The sequence below is a fragment of the Leptosomus discolor genome, chromosome 2, assembly GCF_034619465.1.
Source record: "Leptosomus discolor isolate bLepDis1 chromosome 2, bLepDis1.hap2, whole genome shotgun sequence".
Taxonomy (NCBI): Eukaryota; Metazoa; Chordata; class Aves; order Leptosomiformes; family Leptosomidae; genus Leptosomus; species Leptosomus discolor.
This window is the reverse complement of record NC_141392.1, coordinates 104,690,194-104,703,778: the sequence shown is the minus strand read 5'-3', so window position 1 is coordinate 104,703,778 and position 13,585 is coordinate 104,690,194. Positions and strand designations below refer to the sequence as shown.

Sequence of the window (13,585 nt, the reverse complement as noted above, 5' to 3'; positions counted from 1 at the left end):
GATAATGTGATATTTGGTGCCAGGTTTGGTTTTGATTTTTTTAATATTCAATTAGTGTTAAAGATTATTTTTTCACTGTTTTAATTTCAGATTTGGATTCTCTAACAGGGCATGCATTTCCAGGTAAAGTGGACAGTTAGATTAGATTGTGTTGTTTGTTTGTTTTATATTGAGTTTATTGAGATTTATTTTTGTGTGTTCGTGTGTAAAATTTGGTTGGTGTGCTTCTGACAGCATTTCATTTCATGTCAAAATTTTACTGTTAAGGTTTCTTTAAATTTCAGATAAGTGAAGATAAATGCACTAGTTTAAAGAACAGAATTGAAAATCTGCTTTAAATGTTATAGTATATTTAATATCAAAGAAACTAAGGCGGGGGGGGGGGGGGGGGCATTAATCCAAAGTACCAAATCCTAATGAAAAGATTTAAAGTTCAAGCTTGCATGTGATTCTGTAAGGAAGGAAAAAAAAATCACCCCTAGTGTTTAAGGAAAGCTATGGTTCAAGAAATATAAGACTGAGTTTCCAATAAGGAAAGCTATGATTCAAGAAATACAAGACTGAGTTTCCAATTCTCTTACTAGAAATGTATAGAAACCAGGTTTCGAACAGTAAAAACATCCTTTAAAAGATTCAAGAGAATCAAAAAAGGATGAGCACATAATTATTTAGTTCTCTGAATTCTAAGGTACATATCCATTTTTTATGCCGTGTGGAAATTAACTTTAAATATAGTCCACTCAAATAAAAATTTTAGAATCTTACAACTTTTTGGTAGAAATACAAGAGCAGAGAATTTGATGCTCAGTGATCACATGAACTTCTGTGTTATTTGGGTAAAATTTTGGCACGGGAGTAATATGAATGAGCGCTCTGTGAGATAAGGTAGATCTCTGCTGCAAATGCTTCCTGTACTCAAAATTCTCTTGAATAGTGCTTCAAATGAACAGGTTGTGAAAACTAATGTATAATTTTTTGTATCCCAAGGAGATTTAGTTAAAATTTGTGATAATATTTATCATTAGAACAATATTAGTCATTACTATGTAGTTGGCTTCTAATGTGTCTATTGCATAATATAATATTCTTCCTTCAGTTTTTGTTTAAAAGAGTGTTCTTTAAAAATTATGGGACAGATTTATTTGAGGTTTTCCAAGTGTTCCTGCATTGTGGCCATTAGGCATGCTACAAGAATCTCAGTAGAACAAATGATCAAAAAAAGATTAGAAGTTCATTATCATGAAATTTGTGTGCAGTGTGGAGCAGATCTGGGTAAAGAGTCTGTCAGAGCTATTTATACTCAAATACAGCAGCAAACCAAGTGATGCCTGTTTGAGAAGTCAGAAGACTGGAAGTGCAGATTTTGCCATTTTCATCCCAGATGAGGAGACTCTTATTCTGAGTAGTCTGGTTTGGTTTGAGAAAGGATACTCTGGAATAATGTACTGCTTAATAGGGCCATCTTGTAAATACGATCTTCACGTCTGCTGTCAGATATATGCATGTATCACCAAGATAGACATTGAGACAAGCAGTATCAGTGTATCTTTTCTTTTCCTCCTCTTTAAAAATTGAGTCTGCTTTTGTTTTTACAGGAATATTTTGTGTTACTAATAGTGCTATCATGGTGTGTCCCATTCTTGCCTTGAAATATGACAATCTTACCATAATGATAATGACTGATACTAACAGCAAAGCCTTATATTAATATGTTTGCTTCAGAATTATGGTAAAGAGAAATCATCTTTATTCTGCATGGAAAATGTCCTGAATTGCAGGACAGGTGAATTATATGCCTGCATTACGTTGCAGGTGTAGCTGTGCACAACTCCATCACATGGCCTGTTATTTAGTACAGACAGAAATATCTTTGAATATAAATCACTATCATACGGATGTAGGAGAATAGTATAGACAGCTGGGAAGAATAAAAGCCTGGAAACATGGACTTGACTTAAATAGATCTTTATCTGGAGACTCACAGTATGGACATGCCATTGTGCAGCTCACAGAAATCACTAGAGGAACCATTTCTCATTTTATGCTTTATTCGACAGAGTTGAGACATACTTTTTTTACACAAAACTGGAAAAGCAGCAGAATGTCCTGTCTTGTCTTCAGCTTTACTTGCATTTAGTAATTATGTCATGACAGTATTCTGCTAAAATGTTGTAGATTGTATAGTTACAGATGTAGCTAAATTGAACACTAAATTGAACACCAAAAGGGATGCTTATGCATCTAGTTATACTGGAAAACACAGAACACTAAATCCATCCTGATACCTGTGTGTAAACACGAAAACTCTGGTTAGGCTAAAGCATGTTAATTTTCAGGAGACATAAAAGATCAAGATGTTATGCTTCTTCAAGAGCAATTAGTTGATTAGCTATGTCCAGATGATCTTAGTGTATTAACAGGTGATTTGGATCTCACACTGAACAAACAAAAGACAAACTCAATTGAGATTTCTCTTTATCTCACCTTGGGAAAAGCACTCCCTTTGAGCTAATCCCGCAAGATTCATTAACAAGACCTCTAAGGGTATGGTGATCCAATAGTTCTTGGCCAGTGCTCTGCAGCAGCAGAGCATGTAAGGGCTCCTTTCCAAAAGTCAGGAAGCTGTGTTAGTGCAATGCTGAGTGGGTGCTAATGTTAGACCCTTAGCTGGGTAGACAGGTCAAACCTGTTTCCACACTGACCTAATCACACAGTTTCGGGATCAGAGGTGGTTTGCATCCAGATGGATTCAAATTCGTGTGAGCCCACATTAGGGCGTGACTGCTTGGTGAATTTCAGGCTAAAAAAATGCACTTTCTCTGTCACCCCTGGCCAATGCATCAACTCCTCCTGTGTTTTCTGTAGATGTGGGCAATCTCCTGCTACTTCAGAGACAGATCAGAATATAAACCACATCAAAGTATCTGTCTGGGTTTTTTTATGTGAAAGGAAAAAGAAATTCTTTATAACCCTTGCAGTTGATCAGCTGAAACCCTAAAGTATGAGATTTGATTATAGTCATTGTCTTAATGCAGAGCTGCAAGTGTTATGGGCATGTTGAGAACTTCCAGAAGCTGGATTAAAGCATCTCTTTTACAATGATATCTAATCTCGTCCTAAAGCTCCAAGCAATGGCGAGTCCACCAGCTCCCCTGGTAAGCCATTCCAATATTTAATTACCCTTAGTGCTAGGAAATTGCAATGTTGTGGAAAGGTTGAATTTGTCTCATTTCAACTGCCAGTCTTCCTTTTGCTGTGCCTTTGTCAGTAAGACTGAAAAGTCTCCCTTTTTCAGATATGTTTTCTGAACAAGTGTCTATGAAAAACTGATTATTTGCAGTGACCTGTTGAACAGCCTATGCATATAGAAGCTCGTGCACCTTTTCTGGCTGTGCTGTCTGGCCTAATGAAGTTATTGCCTTGATCTGCAAACGTTGCATCTTCCATATCTTTAGACTATCACACCGTTAACACCCCTATGACTAAAACTTTATATATAGTAGTCAAGGCACCTCTCAATTTTTGTTCTGAAAAATTGAGTATATTGTACTCTTTAAGGCTCACACTGTAAGACTGGTTTTCTGACAGCTGTCCTAGGAACTCTTTCCATGTTTTCAAAACCTATGGGAATGATAGAGAATATATTCATTTAGAAATTTTGTAGATGCTGTATACAGAAGCAAAGTCATTTCTTATTTGTACAGAACACCTCCTTTCTCACTCTCCCCTTTTAGGCATTTAGCTACTGTTTAGAACTGCCAGCTTATGTTGCAGTGATTGTGTATGTGAAGCAATCCAAGTGGTGACCCCAAAATTTAGCTCATAGAACGGGAATGAATGTTTTTCCCCTTGTTAGATGTGACTAACGCGAGATTAGTTGAAGAGATTGCCTCCTATGGCAGCACATGAAATCTAGCTTCTTCCAATCTGCTCGTACCTGGGTGGGCACCTAGTTTTGACTCATCACTATGCCAGAGAGGAAGGAGGATTAACCAGCATGTGTCTCTAGGGAGTGAGATGATAAAAAGTATAGAGACTTCAAGGCATGTAAGGGTATGAAATCTCCTCCTAACTTCCAGGAGCCTGCTAAACAGACAATGTGGTGCTGGCAGTCCCTGTCACCAAAGGCTTTTTCTCAGTGTTCTTAACCAAGCTATTCTTATTTACTCAGATAATTACATTCCTTCACAATCTCACCTGTGCCTTCATGGCAGAACTTTGAGAGATCTGGTTCCAGGATTATGATTTTCTATCTGACAGATAAGTTTGCCACAAAACTGGCCAGATTATAATGAATTTAAACCCTTCATTGGATCTTTGCCTCACAGAACAGAATCTGCCATGCTGTAGGTCTAACTCCTTTTTTCCCAGATGTTCCCAGTCTTCTATTTGTTTGCTTTAAAACACATTTTGGTGGCAGTAGCTTGTCTAAACTGTTGCAGTAGCTTGTCCAAAGCAATTATTTGCTTTCCTTATAACAATTTTTTCCCTTGGTAGTGAGGAAGAGATGGAGTTTTTGACTGCAGTTCTAGAATAAGTTATGTACTTTGTATTAAAGCCTTTGGATAGATGTATAAAACTACACTGAATATAAAGGACAAAGTGAGGAATCCCTGGCTCCCATGGGAGTGTCCTTAGGAGTGGACTGCTCACTCAGGTTATTTCTGTAGCAGCATAGCCCTTCAGCTCTTGCATTCCTTGTCTGTGCAATAGCCCAGAGATGGAGGATGTCTCTATCCCAGGTCCCCTTGTAGACCAGTTGTTAATTTAAAAAAAAAAAAAAAAAAAAAAAAAAAAGGAGGTTGTTTCAGTTCTGTTACTTTTGTATACTCAGATGTGAACTCATGCCCTTGGAATTGCAAAAGCACCAAGGTACTTACTGCTACAATGGGTCATGTCCCATTCAAATGCATCCCTCAAACTGCATCCCTATAACGAATATCTTGCGTTAACTCACTTAGAGGATTAAGAATGTACCTTTAAACATAGGAGCTCCATGGACAGGGTTAATAGCAGTTGTCTGGTTTGCTTTCCAATGACTGTGAAGTGGGCCTAAATTCCTGTTCTGGATCACATGTAAGTTAGTTAGGAATCTACAGCAGCTAATGCAAATGCACCTTCTGCCTCTCTGATGACTTTTCTTTTAATTCTGGTTAAGCATGGAGTGTTTTCTCCTTTCTTTACTAGCACCCCGAAGTATCCAAACTCTTCAGTAAGATCCACAGACTTTGTTTTTCATTGCATTAATGCTGAACACTGTTTTATGGCAATTCATCTAAATAGGCTTGAGGTTTTACAAAATACCTCCGGGACAAAGCTTTGGCTGGTTATTTATTCTGAGAGTTCTTCATTGTGGGTGATGTAATTCTAGATTTCAACTTCAAAATGTTTCTTTTTTGTTTCTGAAAGTAATTTAATACTCTAGGGAAAAGACTGTTGTCTTCAGCACTGTCAATAGACCTAAGATAGAGCTAAGTGGGATGAGTACTCTCAGGTCTTTGTATAATAGCTCAAGCTATGGTAGGAATTTGGCATGTGGAGTCCTGTGGGAAGTGTTTACAGAAAGAAGGACTCAAATGCTAATCAACTGTGAACACAAAATATCCATTCTAATTCCTGGGTGTATCCGATCAAGGTAGCCAGTTGGTGACCTGCTCATTTTCCAGAAGAAATAGCACTTTGTCCTTATAATGAGCATCATTTCACAGTTTAGTTAATAGCCTACAGAACTGTGCACTTTCTTATTCACAGATCTTCTAGGTCTAAAAGGTAAATGGAGAATTCATTCCTTACACCAGTACTGGGGCTTTGTGGCTGGAATCAGAGTTTATCTGAAAGTGTCTGCTCAGCCATATTATTTGCAGTTACTGTAGCATTGAGTTAGAAGCACAGAAAACCTCATCTTTATACTTTTTCTCTGCCTTTACCCAAAGCATGTGTAAGGTTGCGTAGAATATTAATGAAGAATGGATGTTTTAGAACAAATAACGCTGAGTGGAATTTAGTCCAAGATTATCAACAACAGAATAGCAAAGTTCAAAGTTATCTGACTAGAGTTGAAAGATCTTTAAAGAACAAATTTGGAGAAATTATTATTTCACACATTATTTTGGCTAGCTATCCTCTTGATTGTATCCAGGGAAATGCCTGCCCAGTGAAATGCAGTCTGGCTAAATGATTTTTTTTTTTCTCCTAAGCTTTTACTGAACTTTAGTGACGTTATTTTTTATTTATACAAAGTTAAAAAACTAACAAAAAAAAACCATAAAATTACCCCATTCTCAAACCAGGGGGGTAGAGTATGATGAGCTAGTAAACAAAACAAGACAAAAGAGGTCACTTACAGCTGAGCTCCTTTTGTGCTTCCTGTTCTGTGAAATTCAATGGACAGAATCATAAAGAAGAAATAAGCCTTCTTTCATCTATTACACTTCATCTGGTCTAGTTCTTATCTGGCTTCACAACTTTTTTAGCTCTGTTAATTTCTTACAGTTCTGTGTTTGCCCCTTGACTTTTTTGTCTCAAATAAAAACTGTGAGGAAAAAGCTTGTGTGTATACTGTACTTCTGTTGCCTTTAGCGCCCAGATTAGGATTTAACTGTGCATAGCCCTGCTGTTCAAAATATCAGGCTGCCTGATGAACCCACAGGTAGAAAACCAAGCATTACGTACCAAAGTGAAAAGTCTGATATGTGAATTTGCACTGGGGGGGGGACGACGGGGGGGACGACGGGGGGGAGGGCCCGGCGGGTGGGAAGATTACAAAAATATTTCAAATTGATTGAAATTTATTTTCTGAATTCTTTTATTTCTGAGCTCTTTCAGGCTCGTGGTCCAAAACAGGTCATGACTTTCCCATCTGAGTTGCACTGGAGCCTGGCGTTTATGGGTGATTGCACAATGAGGATTGCATGTCACTGAGCAAACCTTTCCTAAGGTCAGGATGGAGACAGCATGTGCACTGGGGAAGCTGAGCTAGGCTATGCGCAGTGTACTGTTGCACCCCTGCTCCAGAGTGCAGCTTAGTCATGGAGTAACAAAGACAGGAAAACAAACAAAAATGACTAGTTGTGAAGGAACTTGACAGTTATGTGAATTTCATTCCTGTATTTAAATATTTATTTCTGTATCCATAATTTCACCTGTTTATTTTCCACTTAAATATGTGCAAAAAAAAATAATGAAAGGAATATAAACTTTTCTTGAAAATTAGGTAATTTCAGAATTAGAAGGAGCTATATATTCCTTTGAAATTAGGACTTATATGAGTTATATGATGCTGGTGCTTTGACACATGCGTTATTTCACTCTTTAGGATTACTTGGTCTCATTTCTTTGGTTCTTCACTATGATTTATAGTTTGACAACAACTGTATAAATAGATGTTGATATAGAGGTACAGGCGCTACTAGTAATTTCTTAGCCATTTGTTTAACATGAGTTATACAAAGTGTCAATGAGTTCTGCACAATTCTTGATCATGTTTAATATCAAGGATTAATGTTTAGTTGTGCTTTTAATTAATTCCTTTTTTTATATTTTATTAATTATTGTTTTTCAGTGCTCTGGGGTACTTCATGTTAAGGGTACAGGATGAATCAGAGTAATTATATACCTCATTCATTACAACAAAACAGAATTAAAAGGAAATAAATTTTTTTTAAAAAAAAAAGCTTTGGACTCTACTAGGTACTGCAGAGCTATATGATGCATCTCTGGTTTGCAAATACATGAATTCATGGCTTGATTCTTCTTTAATTAAGCATTTATTTTTAGAAAAATCTGAAACATAATTACTTGAGAGCTACAAGGGCAACAGTAATTATGATACTGGGTTTGTCAAATTATCCCAAATGTTTTATTAAGGTAGCAATTTTTCTAAACTGTCATTTCTAATCTATTCTTGCTCTACGTTTAGCCTGTGATGCTGCTGGAAATTGTTTTGAACCTCTTATGCTGCAGAACATCTTAAATAGCTCCAGCACTTCATAATGTTAAGAGAAACAGGTCAAATGAAGACTCTGAAATGTTAAAGTCTCCTAAAAGAAATATATTCAGATGTTTTAAACTAATTCTATAGTCCACAAGAACTTGTATGAGGAAAGATACTAAATTTGAATTATAGCCAAAGGCAAATCCTTAAGGAGGATAATTTAGATTTTGAATTGAAAAGAGGACAACCATGTTGGCTCAAGGATAAATTTGACATTAATCTGCTGAAGTGTGGAGTTTTTATAGATTCTGACATATCTATGAAGTATTGTGTATAGCTATTGAGCTTTCCATTGTAGTTACTATTAAAAGCCATCTTTTTCTAATTTTGCACTAGATCCTACATTTCTATGGAAAGAAGCTGACTGTTTTCTCTACAATGCTGTCAGGAAGTAAAAAGAAGTGTCTTAAGGTTGAGACAGAAGTCTGACAATCACAAGTTAAAGCTTGATTTCTTGCAAACTTTGCCTCCTCACTTAAAATCTGTCTCCTTTAATTTCCTTCTTTTCCTAACATGGATTAAATATAGCCTTTGTCATAGCTAAATATAAAAAATGCTCTTAAATTCTCAGGTGGTAGCTGCTTAAAATGTACAAGCATGCAATAGTGCTTTGACAAGTTTTCTATTTACTGTGATTATGTACTGTCCAATGCTACTCCTCAGCTACATGTTTAGGCCAGCTTGTAGCAGCTGAAGGTCATACCTAGAATATGACAAATATTTTACAAAATAAGTAGTTCATCTTAGTACATATTTTTCCACGATATATATCTGTTTTCCAGGGCACAATATGAATCATGACCATTATGTTCCTCAGTGGCAAATTAAATGATCATGCGGCACTTCTTTATGAATTTTAGTTGTTTGTGTATGCAACAAGGAAGATTTTAAAGTAATAGAACTATATTGTAGTTCTAATTTTTTTTTTTTAAATATTGCTTTCTCAAAGATCATTTTCCCTAAAAAAGTATCACCTCAGAATATTGTTTATATTTGTAGTTAAATTTTTGAAATTTATATTTATTGAAGACCTTAAGGTTTTTGCTCCTCTTGAAATGGACAGTCTCCACTGTGAATTACAAAAGCTGAGTGTTCATATAACTCTCTGTAAGCTAACAAATCTGCACAGGAGATTAATGTATTGCTTAGATCAAGAGTCAGGTATTTCATTGTTGTTACAAGATTTTTAAGAAGAATAAATCATACCACTATATAAAGTATTCTTCTGAAAATATTAAATGACATTATCCAAAGTTAAAATGACATACACATTCTTTATTATTAAAAATAAACTTGATGACAGAATTTAAATTTTATTTTTGACATAGTTCTAGAACTGTTTCCTGATTCAGATCTCAGCCCAGGAAGTGATCATGAGGATCAGAGATGACAGCAGCTAGTGTTTTCCATAGCTGTCTCTAGCTCTGTCTAAATATGGTTGTGATTCCTACAACCAGAAATTTTGGATGTGGTAGTTTGAGACCTGGGCAACTACAGGCCTGTCAGTCTCACCTCTGTGCCTGGCAAGATCATGGAGTAGATCCTTCTGAAGGCTCTGTTATGGGACATGAAAAATGTGGAGGTGACTGGTGGCAACCAACATGGCTTCACCAAGGGAAAATCCTGCCTGACGCATCTGGTGGCCTTTTATGATGGAGTAACAACATCAATTGACAAGGGAAGAGCAACTGATGTCATCTATCTGGACTTGTGCAAAGCCTTTGACACTGTCCTGCACGACATACTGGTCTCCAAATTGGAAAGACATGGATTTGACAGATGGACCACTTGGTGGATAAGAAATTGCTTGGAAGGTCACACTCAAAGAGCTGCAATCAATGGCTCGATGTCTGAGTGGAGACCAGTGGCAAGCGGTGTTCCTCAGGGATCGGTACTGGGACTGGTGCTATTTGACATCTTTGTCAACGACAGGGACAGTGGCATCGAGTGCACCCTCAGCAAGTTTCCCAACAACACCGAGTTGTGTGGTGAGGTCGGCACTCTGGAGGGAATGGATGCCATCCCAGAGGGACCTTGACAGGCTGGAGAGGTGGGCCCAGGCCAACTTCATGAAGTTTAACAAGGCCAAGTGTAAGGTCCTGCATGTGGGTCAAGGCAATCCCAGGCACAGATACAGGCTGGGCAATGAGTGGATTGAGAGCAGCCCTGGGGAGAAGGACTTGAGCGTGCAGGTGGGTGAAAAGCTGGACATGAGCCAGCAATGTGTGCTCCCAGTCCAGAAAGCAAATTGCATCCTGGGCTGCATAAAAAGATGTGTGGGCAGCGGGTTGAGGGAGGTGATTCTGCCCCTCTACTCTGCCCTCATGAGATCCCACCTGGAGTACTATGTCCAGCTCTGGAGCACCCAACACAAGAAAGACATGGAGCTGTTGGAACAGGTCCAGAGGAGGACTACCAAGATGGTCAGAGGGTTGGAACCCTTTTCCTATGAGGCCAGGCTGAGAGAGTTGGGCCTGTTCAGCCTGGAAAAGAGAAAGCTCCAGGGAGACCTCATAGCGGCCTTCCAGTACCTGAAGGGGGCCTACAAGAAGGGTGGGGAGGCACTTTTTACAAGGGCCTGCAGTAATAGGAAGAAGGATAATGCTTGGAAGCTGGGAGAGGGCAGGTTTAGACTAGATACAAGGAAGAAATTCTTCACCTTGAGACTGATGAGACACTGGAACAGGTTGCCCAGAGAAGCTGTGGATACCCCCTCCCTGGCAGTGTTCAAGACCAGGTTGGATGGAGCCTTGAGCAACCTGGTCTAGTGGAAGGTGTCCCTGCCCATTGCAGAGGGCTTGAAATTAGATGATCTTTGAAGTCCCTTCCAACCCAAACCATTCTGTGATTCTGTGATTCTATGATTATCTATCAAGATCAATGACTTGCGTGCTAGATTTCAATGCAAGACTAGGCACAGTTAGTTAATAGGGAGATAACTTTTTAAAGTCCTGGTGGTTAACACTCCATCAATTTTTGCAGAAACAGGATAGTTACTGTTCTTTCTAGATTGGTAGGCATACTCAACCTGCCTCACAGGTCAAGAACCAGAAATTGCTGTGATGAAGCCTGTGAGAGGGGCTTGCAGAATTTGTCCTGTAGGACAATAAAGGCTACTGCACTATTTAAGTAGTGTAATGCTCATTTATCGTGTATGTTCAAGTGCAGGATAAAAATACTGTTGTAATAATTACAGTAGTAGGTGTAATGCTTTTATCTTTTTATATCAGCTGAACACTTAAGACTTCATCAAAGTGCTAGATCATACATACTTTGTTGCAATGAATGAAATAATAGGCGGGTTCTGTATATTTGTTTGGATGGATGTAAAAGTAGAGGATTATTCATCTGTGTCATAGATCTTTGTCTGGAAAAAGTAACACATTGCATTGTAGTTGGGAAAAAACAGCTAGCTGCCATGGTTACTTTTTACATGGTTTTTAGGTGAAGTTTATGAGTGGCATATATTGCATCTCACACATTGATCCCTGAATTACTGCTGTCAAATTTTCATATTACCTACCCACAGGACAAGTGATTGTACTCCAGCATCACAGCCGCTTTTCTAACTGTGTCAGTTCCTGTCTTTGGTGCACTGTTCAACACACCAAAATGAGAAAATACTTTTGAGGTCAGATAAATTATCTGCATCCTAATATCATGCATAATTAATTCTCAGCTGTGACATTAATAGCTTAGTGCTTTTACCTTCCATGTATTTGTTCAGGAAGGAAGATCTGTGAAGAGGTGAGTGCCTTAGGGTCTCTTTCAGGGGCTCAACATAGGAGAACTTCAGAGACAGAGTCACCACTTCATTACAGGAGCTATCAAATGCAGTGGCCAATACAGCTTGCTTTCAAAAGCATCTGTTAACCATGGACAGGTAGTGATTCACTTGCTGACATCAATTAGATCTCTCCTCCAGAAAGAATCCCTCCAGCCTTACTGAGAAAATAGTGTGAGACGTTTTTCTTTGCAAGGCAAGGATTGCAGGCTGGCAATCCAAAACTTCCAGTAGATAGAAATTGATGGTACTCCCCCTGATCTTTCCATTTAGACCACAGCTACTCAAGTGTGAAATTTCAGAGTACCTTCATAGAGAATATTAGTTCTGTTGTCTCTTTAAGTTCTTATTTTAAAACTTTTTCACAAGCATTTTTTTAAAATCGAAAACTAGGGAGACAGATGTTTTAAAAAAACATTTTAAAGTGATTCAGATTAATAACAAGATTCACAGAACCATTGGAGAAGCAAGACTTGTGGCTGTGAGAGTGTGTCAGCAGTGTGTTAAATTAGTAACTGTGTGTAGGCTCAAGATGAGATTTAACAGGTGCCCCAGATACGTTGTGCTGACTCTCTGCATTGAAGTGAATCTTATTCTGGTAACTGAGAGGAGGAAGGAGAGAAAGAGGGAATCTGCCAGCAATGAAGCTCTTTCTGCACATTCCAGAAAGAATCAGACTAACTTAGGCCGGCTTCGGGTGCCTTTCACTGGATCTCCTGCACTGTAAGGAGAATTAAATTAGAGCATGGGGGATTGAGGATGGTAAAGAATCCCATGCAACACAGGTGAGAAGAGAAAGAAGCATTTTATTAGCTGCATATGTAATTAAAGCTATCCCTTCCTCAACATGTTTCCAACATTTTGTCTGTATACCATGTCAGAGTCTTAGAAGAATTACTTTTGTATTTTGTAAATGGCAGCGACAATGAAGTCTCTAGAATGGAAAGCAGCTATGTTAGCTAAATTATGTTGCCTGTTGCTATAGGAACAGTAGCTCGCAAATTTTTGTGTAAGCGCTTGAGGTACAATTCTTATGATATCTTATTCTGATAGAGCAATGTTTATACTTCATCTGGCACCAGGTTTTTGCTTTGTTTCAATGACAGTATTGGGCAGTAATCCCCGGGAGCAAATGCTGAAATAATACAGCGTTCCATAGAAATGTATTTCATAATCATTAACTGAGCAATTTTCGAATTACAACATAATCAGGAACATATCAACCTTTAAATCTGATTTATATCCCCATTGCTGATGGTTTAAATACATATAGTTACAGGAAAATGCAAATCAGTCTAAGCAAATGTTTATTCTGAATGTTGCAATTAAGTCTCTACCTGCCGCCTTTCAGCATCCCCCTTATATAATTTTTTAGTTTATGTTGAGATGTAGTGAAAAATAATCAATATTAAAATAGGCTTTGGAAGTGTAGCACAAGCCCTCATGAGTTTTAACCAAAACCTGATTTCCTACTATATCTTATAAAACATTCTCACTGAATCCAGCCAAACATTTGTTTTTTCCCTCCAGAGAATTACCTGCATCCTCGTAAAACACTTCCCATGCCATGCAAGATACACCCACTGTAACTGTTCTTCTCTTACTCAATAAAATAGTGTCATATTTGTCTTGAAATTACAAATTGGAATTTGAAACTCATATTTTCCCCTTGATATTATTTTATCAAATTATGTAGTTGTTAAATAAACAGAGGATTATCTATCTACAAGAGACCAGAAACAAGCCAAATAAAAGATATTTTCCCTGGAACCCTGTTTATGTTAAGCATGTGATCCAAGTAAAATAGA

The 13,585-nt window shown here is 37.9% G+C and overlaps 1 protein-coding gene across 2 annotated transcripts in view; it reads left to right on the top strand.

Moving 5' to 3' along the window:
* DLGAP2 (DLG associated protein 2) overlaps positions 1-13,585 on the top strand; it is a 401,254-nt gene that overhangs the window by 239,658 nt on the left and 148,011 nt on the right. Inside the window, exon 3 of one of the 2 annotated variants that reach the window (XM_086461530.1) lies at positions 91-123. The exons of the other annotated variant lie outside the window; for it this stretch is intronic. Within the exon in view, the coding sequence (XP_086317656.1) occupies positions 91-123 (33 nt within the window). The remainder of the gene's footprint in view (positions 1-90; positions 124-13,585) is intronic. 2 annotated transcript variants of the gene reach the window in all.